This window comes from Borostomias antarcticus, assembly GCF_949987555.1.
Source record: "Borostomias antarcticus genome assembly, chromosome: 10".
NCBI lineage: Eukaryota > Metazoa > Chordata > Actinopteri > Stomiiformes > Stomiidae > Borostomias > Borostomias antarcticus.
In genome coordinates this window covers 675617-688960 of record NC_140243.1, presented here as the reverse complement: position 1 = coordinate 688960, position 13344 = coordinate 675617, and the positions used below count along the sequence as shown (strand labels likewise).

Sequence of the window (13344 nt, the reverse complement as noted above, 5' to 3'; positions counted from 1 at the left end):
CTGTGTGTACGTGTGTGTGTGTGTACTAAATACTACGATATCCACAGCTCCACAGCTGACACTGGACCTGGTTAGAGGATAGGAGGGAGAGAGAGAGACACTAGGGGAGACAGAAAACGGTTAGTAGCACACTGAGTCATTGAAGCAACACAGCAGTCAGAACAGAACAAGCCTGTTTCAGGATAACCAGCTTCTGTACACTACTTGATATATATACATTGCATAGCAGGATAGATACCAATGTATACAGAGGATTCACAGGTAGGTTTGAGGCTGCCTTTCTGAATCTCAGGGTCTTAGCTAGTGATTGTAGGCTAGGTCGAAAAGGTACGTCTTGAGGTCAAGCTTGAAGACCTCCGTTGTTTCGGCCCTTCTTAGGCACTCCGGTAGGGTGTTCCAGAGGTTGGGGGCATAGAAACTAAAAGCTGCCTCTCCGTGTTTCTTGGTCCTGGCTTTTGGAACTGTTAAATGTTCAGTGCCTGAGGATCTAAGTGGTCTGTTGGGCATGTACCTAACAAGCATGTCTGAAATATATTCTGGTGAGTGACTGTGGAGAGATTTATAGACTAGTAATAGTATTTTAAAGTCTATTCTAGAGTTGACAGGTAACCAGTGTAGTGATTTTAAGACTGGTGTGATGTGTGCCCTTCGTCTAGTCTTAGTGAGGACTCGTGCTGCAGCATTCTGTATCATTTGTAGCTTAGAGATTGCTTTCTTTGGTAGGCCTGATAGTAGAGCATTGCAGTAGTCCAGCCTGCTTGTGATGAAAGCATGCATTAGTCTTTCGGTGTCAGCCTGAGAGAGAAAGGGTTGCACCTTGGCAATGTTCCTTAGGTGGTAAAAGGATGTCTTTGTAATATTCTTGATGTGGTTTTCGAAATTAAGATCTGAGTCAAGTATGACACCTAGGTTTTTAGCCTGGCAATTGGTGTCAATTTCCAGAGTTTTTAAGTGTGCAGCTAGTTTCTCTCTTTCAGCTTTTTCTCCAATGATCAGTACTTCTGTTTTGTCCTGGTTTAGTTGGAGGAAATTATGTGACATCCATACATTTATATCTGTAATACACTTGACAAGGCAGTCAACCAAGCTGTAGTTACTGGGTGTTACGGAAATATAGAGTTGGGTATCATCTGCGTAGCTATGGTAGCTAATGTTGTGATTAAACATGTCAAATGGTTGAAAAGATATACAGTGGGTGTGTCACCCTTCTGAGTGACACACCGCAACCTTCTTCAGGCCTTGGGAAGTCAAAACATTTCTGTTGTAGATGTAATCAGCTGACCCTCCCCCCCCCCACACACACACACACACACACCAGAACAACAACAAACATATGAGGGAGAAGCCTCAGGGGATCCTAAGGTCTGTATTTCCATGACAGCACTACTCAGGGCTGGGGGGAATGACAGCACTGCTCAGGGTTCAGGGGAATGACAGCACTACTCAGGGCTCAGGGGAATGACAGCACTACTCAGGGTTCAGGGGAATGACAGCACTACTCAGGGCTCGGGGGAATGACAGCACTACTCAGGGCTCAGGGGGAATGACAGCACTACTCAGGGTTCAGGGGGAATGACAGCACTACTCAGGGTTCAGGGGAATGACAGCACTACTCAGGGCTCGGGGGAATGACAGCACTACTCAGGGCTCAGGGGGAATGACAGCACTACTCAGGGCTCAGGGGAATGACAGCACTACTCAGGGTTCGGGGGAATGACAGCACTACTCAGGGCTCGGGGGAATGACAGCACTACTCAGGGTTCGGGGGAATGACAGCACTACTCAGGGCTCAGGGGAATGACAGCACTACTCAGGGTTCAGGGGAATGACAGACAATCAGGGTTCAGGGGAATGACAGCACTACTCAGGGTTCAGGGGAATGACAGCACTACTCAGGGTTCAGGGGAATGACAGCACTACTCAGGGTTCAGGGGAATGACAGCACTACTCAGGGCTCAGGGGAATGACAGCACTACTCAGGGTTCAGGGGAATGACAGCACTACTCAGGGCTCAGGGGAATGACAGCACTACTCAGGGTTCAGGGGAATGACAGACAATCAGGGTTCAGGGGAATGACAGCACTACTCAGGGTTCAGGGGAATGACAGCACTACTCAGGGTTCAGGGGAATGACAGCACTACTCAGGGTTCAGGGGAATGACAGCACTACTCAGGGCTCAGGGGAATGACAGCACTACTCAGGGCTGGGGGGAATGACAGCACTACTCAGGGCTGGGGGGAATTACAGCACTACTCAGGGTTCAGGGGAATGAACACACATAAAGAGGACTGTATGCAGAGAGTGAGGGTTGTTATTGATTGTTTCATGGACCAACAGTTTGAAGTGGGTGTAGGCCTTGTATGCATGTCCACATGTCGAAGTGTCCTTGGGCAAGACACTGAACCCCAAATTGCTCCCAATGAGCAGGTTAGCACCTTTCATGGCAGCTGCTGCCATTGGTGTGTGAATGGGTGAATGAGAGGCCATTGTAAAGCGCTTTGGATAAAAGCGCTATATAAGTGCAGTCCATTTACCATTTACCATTTACCATGTTTGTGTGACAAGATATGTCTGTCAAGCATGTACTTCTTGTTTGTATGTGTGTTGAGTGTTGTGTGTTGAATGAGAAAGCAAGCAATAATGGACAGTGACAGTGGTAGCAAAATATGATGTTTCAAAATAGCTCTTTTGGGGACCATTTGGGACACTATCAAGACACTGTAGCTATGTGTGTGTTTTTATTCAATCTACTTTGATACATAATCTACAGTATGCAGCCATTCCCGTCAAAAACTTGGACCGGAATTTTACAACTCAGGTTGGAGTATGTGGGTTAGTGTGTCACATCAACCAGGACCAATGGGATGTATATTCTCTAGTGTGTTTTGTCTATGGTATGCAGGGCCCTGTCCCAGCAAGCCTCAGCGTCATAATATTACACCATCCTCACCTGAGAGGCTCAATACAAGAAGGCTTGGAAACATGAACTGTCAGTGTCTTTATCAACTCAACTTTGGAGGAAATACAACCAGTTTGGTCAAGATGCCCAAACTGCTATTTTCAAAGATAAAGATCTATGAGTTTAAGGATCTGATTAAAATCAGAAAACATCCAAAAAGGTAAGCCACTACCATATCTAAAAAGGGGTCTTTTAGTATGACTGGCCATAAAGCAGTCACAAGTATATTGATTAGGTCAAGGGGTGAAAAGTTGTACAATGACATAAAAGTTCCTGAGTATCCTATATCACTATACTCTGTATTCTAATTTACAGAACGGATATCCTCCTTAACAGACTGAGACAGAAGAAAGATATCCAGGGCATTTTGTCACAAAAAATAAATAATGACACATTTTCTACAAAGGACAAGTAAGTGAAAACTTTAACAGTAAATATCGCAATAAAATGTAAGGTAATAAAATACAATGTCATCTAAATCAATGACACTGAATTACACCTATCTTTCTTATACAGTAACACCAGCTGTGTCTTTCTTTTGTAGTTCTCACGAGATTCAGCCAACTCTGGAAAAAGTGTTAAAGAACAAAAGTAAGAACAACAAATAATGAACAAATAATATGACACATTTGAAGCAATTATAATAATGTTTTTTCCCTTGAGTGAGCCTATTTTAATTGCAGTCATCAATTTAACAGTATACAATACATCAATGAGAGTTTTTAAGAGTCTCATTAAGCATCTTTAATCCCCAGAGTCCTTTGCAGCTTTCCGTGCTTTCTTGCAATTGGAATTCAGTGAAGAAAATATAGAGTTCTGGCTAGCCTGCAAAGAATACAGGGAGACTACTCCAGCAGCTGAACGGCATAACAGAGCCGCCCAGATCTACCTGGACTTCCTCCACCCACTGGCCCAGAGAGAGGTAGGCCAATCAGGAGCACCAGGATATCAGCATGCTGCATGGAAACATTCAATACATATGAGGTCAGGACAGAGAGGTTCATTGTGGAGCACGATGTGTTGTAAAATACAAATAACAAAGATGCAAATGTTATGTTATCTAAGACATTGCTTTTTACAGTACCCATTACATGTACCTTTCCAGTGTTTACCTAATATGTCAGTCAGTCAACTTTCACACTTTCACTCATTTGGTAGGCATTTTGCCCACAGATCAACATTGACCACCACGTCCGTGAAAAGATCAAAAGTTCCATAGTGAAGCCCAGTCTCTCGTGCTTCGACGAGGCAGAGCACCAGGTGTACTGGCTGATGGAGAAAGACTCGTGTCCCAGGTTCTGCAGGACGGAAGCCTTCCAGAATCTGAGGCAGCGCAAGTCTAGGGCCCTGTGGTAGGGCCGCTTCATAGGGCTCAGGGGTCACGCTTCATAGGGCTCAGGGGTCACGCTTCATAGGGCTCAGGGGTCACGCTTCATAGGGTAAGGGTCACGCTTCATTCACCAAGTCACAAAGAGGACTAGTGTGAACGTTTCCTCCGGAGCATCTGATAATCAATCTACAGTGAACTAGAACCCTGTGGGTGGATGGGAAGACTGAAACAATGGAAGAAACATCTGAACAGCAAGACCTGGTATGTGGAGGAAGTGACATGCAAGTAGTGACAAGAGGAAATGACTGGAGAACAAAAATATACAGTATGACAAGCAAGGTTTAGAGATTTCTAAATCAGTGGGTCTCAGATTCAGAGAGCGTGTTGGACTGGTGTGTGAAAAGTCAATTCATGTTTACAATCAGATTCTAGGAAATTGTCTGAGGTTCAGTATGAACAGAATGTATTTAGAAAGATTATGAAAGATATGAGGATTGCTAAAGGACTGTTAAATCCCCCATTAAAGACTATTCATGTAAAAAAAAATACCTTTATTCTCTCTTTTCATATAAACCCCTAATATCAAACATTCCTATGTTGTCACAAGTTTCAAGAAAAATATGTAATTTTTTTTATATTGTTTTTGGTTGGATAACACGGAGGGATCCTGTCATTTTTACTCATCATTTCCATTTTGAATCTGGGTTATATTTGTCCTGTCCTATGACACTGACTATAATCGCCTGTGGGTGAGACTCAAAGAAGATCAGTTTCCACACCCCAACGATAATTCAGTGTGTTGGTCACATGTCTGGTGTCGTCTGGTGCGTTAATTAGACCCGTAGACGAAACCCTGTGCCAGGGACGATGTCACCACGTTGGAAAACAGAAGCCCTGTCAGGCCGTCACCCTTGACCCTCTTCTGTAAATGGTTTTATTCCTCAAAGTTGTGGCTTAAAAAGGCAGTCTAATGGAACTAAGAATAACTTTGTCTGACCAAGAACGCTGTCCAAAGGATTGGAGTCAGCGGACAGCTGATGTGCGTCTAATCACTGTGAATGTGTTGCCTTGTTAGGAAGGTAATCTCATCACAGAGGAACAACTCTTCTGACTCCCACCACACACTGCCTTTTTATCTCTCCATCTGGACTTAAAAAGAAAAGTGAGCTCAGGTCCAGAGAACCAATAAATAAAGATAAACTAGGCTAAACAGTTTTACACCCTCAAAGTGATAAATGTAGTATGTGTTTGTCAAGAATGTTTATTAAACTGGTTCCCACTGACCATTACCAGTGCTCTCAATGTGTTTCACAAGACAATTTTGGGTCAGTTGATACTGTAAATTGATATTCATCAGTGCTGTGTGTAGAACAGTTACAGAGGTGGTATGCAAGATCCCCAGAATGTCCCCCTTACAGCTGTAGCTATTCTGATGGCCAACGTCACTCAGTATGCCATGGACGTGGATGACAGAGGTCTCACCTCTCCTCTCCTGCATCAGACTGAACCACGGCATGTCACAGCATCCCTCACATACAAGCTGTCACTGTTTTCCACAGTCTAAACTGTTACCATGGTTGCCAAAGGGAAGTGAGTAATATGCTGTGTGTTTCTGTGTGTGTATCTGAGTTACTCAACAGGAACTTGTCTAACAGATATTTGGTGTGGTTAACTCAACATGCTATTGCAATGTTTCTGTGTCCTTTTGGGTCAGTTTAGCCTCTTGTAGCGTAGATGTAGAGGCAGCCCTGCGGACGGTGTGAACTAGAGGTTAAGAGCACTGGCTATAAGTGGACCCTGTTTGGTGTTCCTTAGCAAGGCTTGACTGCTTGTGACCATCTTTGGATAAAAGCAGGAGAATCACAGCAGAGCCGAGGCTCAGGACAGCGAGCGTGATTCCTGGCCCGTCCTGTAAAGGACCGAGGCTCAGGACAGGGAGCGTGATTCCTGGCCGGTCCTGTAAAGGACCACTAGGGAGCGTGATTCCTGGCCTGTCCTGTAAAGGACCACTAGGGAGGGAGAAACTGACCAAACCAAACTTTACTCTTCAAAGATATGCTGCTGATAATCTGTTGTGGAAATACAAAAGGAAAAACATTATGGAGTGTGTACAGTATGTTGTGTTGCGATTCAGGTTTGCTATCATATGTGACCTCTAGGTGGTCAATTTAAAAAGAATCATGTGGCGGAAATGTGGTGATTGTTGCAAATAGTATATCAATTAAATTATTCTAACTTCCTGTAAACACTGTAATTCCTATAAAAACAACAACAACACAATCATCTGTAGCAATCCATGTATGTATTCTTTTGGGAGAGATAGCAGGGGCAACCAGGTACAAACCAGGTAATAGGGTACAAAACACACAGCAAGAGAAGGTCAAGATTTGCTTATCGCAGACACTGTTCCTGTCATTTGCATCTCAGTGGCTAAAAACAGTCGGAACAGAGCAGGCTTTGATGCAGGCAGGAGTCCTCAGCACCGTAAGACCAGCCTTGTGAAGGGGCAGGGAGGGAAGGAAAGAGGGAGAGAGAGAGAGGGAGAAAGAGAGAGAGAGGGAGAAAGAGGGAGAGAGAGAAAGAGGGAGAGAGAGGGGGAGAAAGAGAGAGAGAGAGAGAGGGAGAAAGAGAGAGAGAGAGAGGGAGAAAGAGAGAGAGAGGGAGAAAGAGGGAGAGAGAGAAAGAGGGAGAGAGAGGGGGAGAAAGAGAGAGAGAGAGAGAGAGGGAGAAAGAGAGAGAGGGGGGGGTATACTGTGGATGTAAAGGTACAAAGTGGAGATGGGGTTGAGAGAGAGTGTTGAGAGAGTATGGTTGTCACAGAAAGAGCAAGAAAGGGTGTGTGTGTGTGTGTGTGTGTGTGTGTGTGTGTGTGTGTGTGTGTGTGTGTTGGGGGGGTGCTTCCTCTCTTCCTACAGTCCTCTGGGCTGAACCTCATCCAGTGATGTTTTATACCAGCCCCTTGGCGACTGGAGTCCTGCATATAAGCCGTGTCATAGGGGGAGCCCCTCCAGAGCCTGCAGCTGCATGCCCCCGACCAGCAGCACCGCAGAGTGGATTTAAAACATGCCCAGCCTCATCATCCAACCACGGACACACTTCGACATGGAAAGAGATGATACAAAGAAAAACCTGTGAGTAAATGTCATTTTTTTCTCTAAAGCTGTGAATCATGAAATAACGTTACAGTATTGTTATCATTTATATTCAAACAGCTTTCTAAATAGTTAAGATTATGCTCATGCTGTATATCAAATCCCTGCTTATTACATCCAAACTCAATTAATAGAAAACATGTAAAATAGTGCTGACACCTCACACGTACACCACATAACCGACATAACATAACTAAAATATAACTAACATAACTAAAACTACAATATTATAAACAGCATATATATATATATATATATATTTATATATATATATATATGTGTGTGTGTGTATATATATATATATATACGCTGCTTATAAATTATATTTTGCCTTTGTTTTCGACTGTTTTACATACTCCTACTAAACCATTTTAGATTTGTGCTCTTATTTTATACAGTATGTCTTGTACAGTAATACAATCGTTCTCTACATAGTGGAAAGAACTTCATGTCCCGTCTGCAGTGCATGTTCTCCCACTCATCAGCCAGTGAGAGGTAAGGAGATTTCAGAGAATGCTTTGCATACATTTCAGTGTTCAAATTCCCAGCGTGCTCCCACTTCCATCTAAGGAATTATATGAGGATTCAAATGATCTAGGGACATCATGTTAGCTTTGGCACAACACACAGACATGAATGTTGGATATTTCTACAAAAAGTAAATCTATGCAAACTCTTCTCCGGATTAGGCCACTGTGTCCTCGTCTTACATATTTCATCAGGTTTTTGTTCTTCCCAGATCTGATTCTGAGTAATGAAACACATTCTTTCACAGTAGGCTAAGTTTAGAAGATATCCAACAATGGTCACAGTCACTGGAGAGGCTCCTGGACTCAAAATGTAAGGTTCTCTTTATTAATCAAACAGTAAAAATTACAGTAATATGCAAATGTATAAGTAAACAAAAAATAAGCTTGCCATCTATTACCCAGTCTTGTACACGATCTTTGCTTCATGAGTTTAGGAGCACCTGTATTTTATCAATGCGTTTCTGTCTCCAGATGGACTAGCAACCTTTAGGACCTTTCTGAAATCTGAATTCAGCGATGAGAACATTGAGTTCTGGCTGACTTGTGAAGAGTACAAGAAAATGAAGTCGTCATTCAGAATGTCTTCGAGGGCAAAGAGGATCTATGAGCAATTCATAAAGGCAGAGGCTCCAAAGGAGGTGAGACTGAGGACACAGCAGATCAGTACATTACATCACAGCCATTTAGCAGATGCTTTTATACAACTTACAATAATTGCATTTAATGTAGGTAGTCAGTGTACTACTACTCGCCAGAACTCACAAGTGCATCTACTTTCTAAACAAACGACTAAGAGCATAATCTAGTGCTAAAGTCAATGACCTATAGTAGCAAGATACAACGCACGCAACAGCATATGTACTGTTTGAATATGTCTGTGCTGTGTTGAGAGGGAGTGACGTGGATTCTTCTAACCATGTTCCAGATCAATATTGACTACCACACTCGAGAGCAGATCAAGAGGAACGTGAAGACCCCCACCTTGAACAGCTTCGATGATGCTCAGAAGATTGTTTATGGACTGATGGAGAGAGACTCATACCCACGGTTCCTACGCTCCGACATGTACAGAACCCTGTTGGAATCGCTCACTGTCGACACCGTCAAAGGGTGACAGCAAGAGAATGACTGAACATGAAAACTCTAACTGGAACGTTTGGGCTCCATGGGGATGAAGGGCCAGTGTGTCTGGTTGACCTGGCATAGAGAGAGCGAGGCCGTGTCCGTACTCACAGCACCATGGGTCCCACAACCATGAAGGCCCGCCCCTTCAAACACTGTACCTGCGCTGTGTTCAAGAGAGGAAGGGAAGAGGCGGTGGCTCTAGTGCGATGGTGGTGTGTATTCACACTGGATGATATGTTTGTGAGGGAAGTGAAAGTCTTTGACAAAGAATGAACCATCAGAGTGACAAGCGGACCGTGAGACAGCGCCAGCAAACTCTGCAGCCGCCCTCAAACTGAGGTGTTTCCTGTGCTGATAAGGACAGAGGATGTCATGCTCATGCATGTGTGTGTGTGTGTGTGTGTGTGTGTGTGTGTGTGTGTGTGTCAGAATAGATTATAAGTCTAGCTATCAAGCTATAGCCACCGGATGGACCTCTTTTTTGCATGGACTTATCTGTGGAGTTTAAAGTAAGACTATAATAGACATTGGTAGCAAAATCCTTTAAACAGAAGCACTAACATAATGTTTCAAAATAGCTCTTTTGAGGACCATTTGGTACATTTCCAAGGCATATTTTGACTTGGTTCACTAAAAGCTCACTATTGTGAAATGTAATGATACGTTGTGAGTGTATTGTAGAGAAGATAACTTTGCCACTGTTTCACTTTGTACGTTTAACTTTCAGTTCTTCTTCTGTCTGTTTAAGAAGAGAGCTTTTAATTGCACAGTTTGACTGTGTTACTGTATATAGCAAAGTTGAGTGGATCAATAAAGATTTGAATTTTGTATTTATTTATTATCACAGCCACTGTTGGAATGTTGACTTTTGCAGCGTTTGTAAATATGTGAATGATTAGAAGGACATTAAATTATTAAATAATATGAAGACGCGTGGCCTCTTTCACTAATGCTTCCTCAGCAGCTGCTTCTTGTGAAAGTCTTTATCTCCATAAATGGTTATATAGCTTTACAATCATGAAAACTCTTCATTATCATCATTCATGAAGGCCATACTGAAGAAGACTCTATCAACTTTTGTATACCAATTACTAGTCTTTTAGTTTTCCTTATTTCATATTATCTTAATTGGCTTGATTTTCTCGTTAGATTAAAAAAAACATAGATACATTGTTTTTCATGTCTGTCTTTTCACATCCACTGACTGACTGACCCTCGGCCTACTGTCTGCTGATGGGGAACCTCCAGTACAGTCGAAACAGGAAGGTCTGCATTTCAGTTTTTCATGAAAACAGGTGTTTATGAAAAGTAATGAGAAGTGCAGTTAATTCCAGTGTACCAAATCCTGATTATGATTAACTTTAACCACCAACCTTTTAATGACACGTCAGAGGGTCTACTTGTATACTGTAGTAGCAGCTGGACAGCTCTAGCTGTGCTCTGGTATTCTTCCTAAAATGGTCATATTTTACATTCCTCAGATTTTAATTTGCATTGTATTTAGACAGAGGGGCACAACCAGAGGGAGGCAGAATAAACGAGCTTTCAAGCAAGACAGGGTTTGAATCCAAGCCTCTGTGGTTCTAGAGGCTGGGGTCTGAAACACCGCCTCTGGAAACAACTTGCCTACAGTACACACGTACAGTAATAAGTATTACAATATGGAGTGAGACTAGGAGTGAGACCTGCATTAAACCTATGGATTTGGGAACACCTATGGCTGCTTGCTGGCATGCAGTAAGTGTGCCATATAGGGAATTACTCAGATTGAGAATGTCCCTCATGTGGCATGAATTGGATAACCTTTAATTGTCCACAATTTGGAAATGTGTTTTGCTCATGTCAATCAATCAATCAAAGCTTTATTTGTATAGCGCATTTCCTACCCAGAGGCAACACAATGCGCTTTACAGAGAACAAGGGAGGTGGGCATACGACCCACCCTTACATATTCCAGAGGGAAGCAAAAGAACAGTTTCACCCGGGGGCCAGATAAGTGAGCTGTAAACATTCTTCCCTGACCCCTCTCAACAAGGCGATGGAGCAAGCTCCTGGAGTATGTTTGTCTACCGGCTAAGAACATTTATAAAGCAATACATTACATTAAATTACATTTCAGAGTAAAGGGGCTAAAAAAGCATCATAGGAGAGACATGGCAAATACTAGTGTGTGTTTGCTATGGCCCAGGCCTAAAGCCAGAAGTGGGCTGGTGTATGTCTGTGTGTATGTGTGTGTGTGTGTTAACTAAATGCTACGACATCCACAGCAGACACAGGGGTATCTATCGGACTCCGGGAGGTCTGCTGGTGACAGTGGGGCATCCACTGGACCTGGTTAGAGGATAGGAGGGAGAGAGAGAGGCACTCGGGGAGGCAGAAAATGGTTAGTAGCACACTGAGCCAATGAAGCAACACAGCTGTCAGAACAGAACAAGCCTGTTTCAGGGTAACCAGCTTCTGTACACTACTTGATATACATACAGTGCATAGCAGGATAAACACCAATGTATACAGTGGATTCACAGGTAGGTTTGAGGCAATGTCAGCAACTATGAATCATATCACTCATCTCAGAAATAAAAGAAAGATAAGCATATTTGTTTAACAATAACATCACATCATTTCAAACCTGAAAAAAACTGTTGTCGCAAACCACCATTGACGTCAGGGCCACACCTTGGCTGCCTTGGCTTTCAATCATTGGTTTACAGTATGCAAAAGTTGGCACCTTCCCAAAGATAAGGGAACAATTTCTAATTGTTCAACACTATTAATAGCACCCATATGCAATACATTTTAGCCCTTATTGAAACAGTCGCCTTGAGTACATACACTGACTAAACATTGCATTGCTAAAATTAGCACACATTGGTGTGCTAATTATAATTAACTAATATCAAATAACATTAACAAGGATTGATCATCACATTGAAACCTCACGGTCATACATTGATATCAACTCACTCCTCCAGCGAGATCTACAGGAGCTGCAGTAGACAAGCTAATGTCCCCAGATACCTCGCAGACAAGGTTGTCCTTTTGGGGGTTGAGGTCTGTGCTGGAGAACATTGCATCAACAACCAGTTATGTATTTGAGCTCTAGAAATCAGACGTAATGTGCACTCGGACGTCCGTCTCTGTATTGTGATTCTGCACTAACTGAGCTGCAGCAGGACGCTCAGGGTGAGAAAGGGATGTTTATTATGATGTGCAGACTCAGTGTAAGCAGCTGTCTGGTCACAAGTGGAAGGGGAACAGGGACAAGTTTCCACCAAACAGACCCTACTCACAAAAAGCTTTATGCACAAGGTATTTCCCAGCAGTCTCGAGAGGTTTGTCCTGACTGTGGATTTGTATGTTCCAAACTCAGGAGATATCAGTTGTTGGTCCTGATACAGGCGAGTCCTATTGTGTTGTGCTGTTTGTTAGGGCAAATAATAGCGACAACGCTTCGAATTACTGAATTTGGTCAAAGACATTTGACCAATTTAAGGTCACAGTTAAACACTAACACTGTGGTTAGTGGGCATGAGGGCTCATTGGAGCACATTTGTTTGTTCCATGCCTATTTTTGGTGGTCTGTACATTGGCCTCACATAATCCACTTTGAAAGCATCACCAACCAAACTGCAAAATCTAATTGATATGCACTGTGCTAAATATGTGTATGAAAACTCACTATCAAACATCTCTCAGTTTTTTGTTTGTTTAAAAAACAAAAACAGTTTATTTATAGCACATCAGTAACAGTTGGTATGAATAGGAATGTAACTGAACATTCTTGATAGGCCACAACATTCCAAAGACTTTACTGTACGACTCTGGTACACATCGGATGTTGCTTAAGAGTGTATTATCTTCCAAATGTACTCTCGGGACAGTAACCTGTTAGACTGGCTAATAATGGACATGTCTCCATGGGAACAGATAACACAAATGGTAAGAATAAAGACACAGTTTATCTGTTCTGTATTAAGGTTGATCATGGTGTGACAGTAATGACCTTGAAACTAGTTTATCTTTTGTACAGTCACATGATCTGTCAGAGACCCTCAATCTCAAAGGTAATTCTATGCTGTGCCCTAAACATTATTCTGAGTGAGGACTAGGTGAGCCTCTATATCACTGTCTTCGTCTGTGTTCAATATTGAAGCACAGTCACTCATTGAGTAAATATTTCCACAAAGACGTACAGTACAAAATCATCTACTGTAACCGCCCCCATCACCCTCGTGCTCTCACAGTCA

General features: G+C 42.8%; 2 protein-coding genes across 2 annotated transcripts in view; both read left to right on the top strand.

Annotated features, from left to right (window-relative positions):
* Positions 1–3043: 3043 nt before the first annotated feature.
* On the top strand, positions 3044–4316 carry LOC311313648 (regulator of G-protein signaling 8; the record flags this gene model as incomplete). Its single annotated transcript, XM_084443822.1, has 4 exons — positions 3044–3120; positions 3505–3551; positions 3716–3882; positions 4134–4316. 4 exons carry the CDS (start codon positions 3044–3046, stop codon positions 4314–4316), a joined length of 474 nt encoding a protein of 157 aa, XP_084299948.1.
* A 3037-nt stretch (positions 4317–7353) lies between these two features.
* LOC311313647 (uncharacterized protein) overlaps positions 7354–13344 on the top strand; it is a gene marked incomplete at both ends in the record, with an annotated part of 7377 nt that continues 1386 nt past the window's right edge. Inside the window, 6 exons of the mRNA XM_084443821.1 lie at positions 7354–7421; positions 7878–7937; positions 8218–8282; positions 8444–8610; positions 8898–9082; positions 12070–12148. Coding sequence (XP_084299947.1) covers positions 7354–7421; positions 7878–7937; positions 8218–8282; positions 8444–8610; positions 8898–9082; positions 12070–12148 — 624 coding nt within the window. The remainder of the gene's footprint in view (positions 7422–7877; positions 7938–8217; positions 8283–8443; positions 8611–8897; positions 9083–12069; positions 12149–13344) is intronic.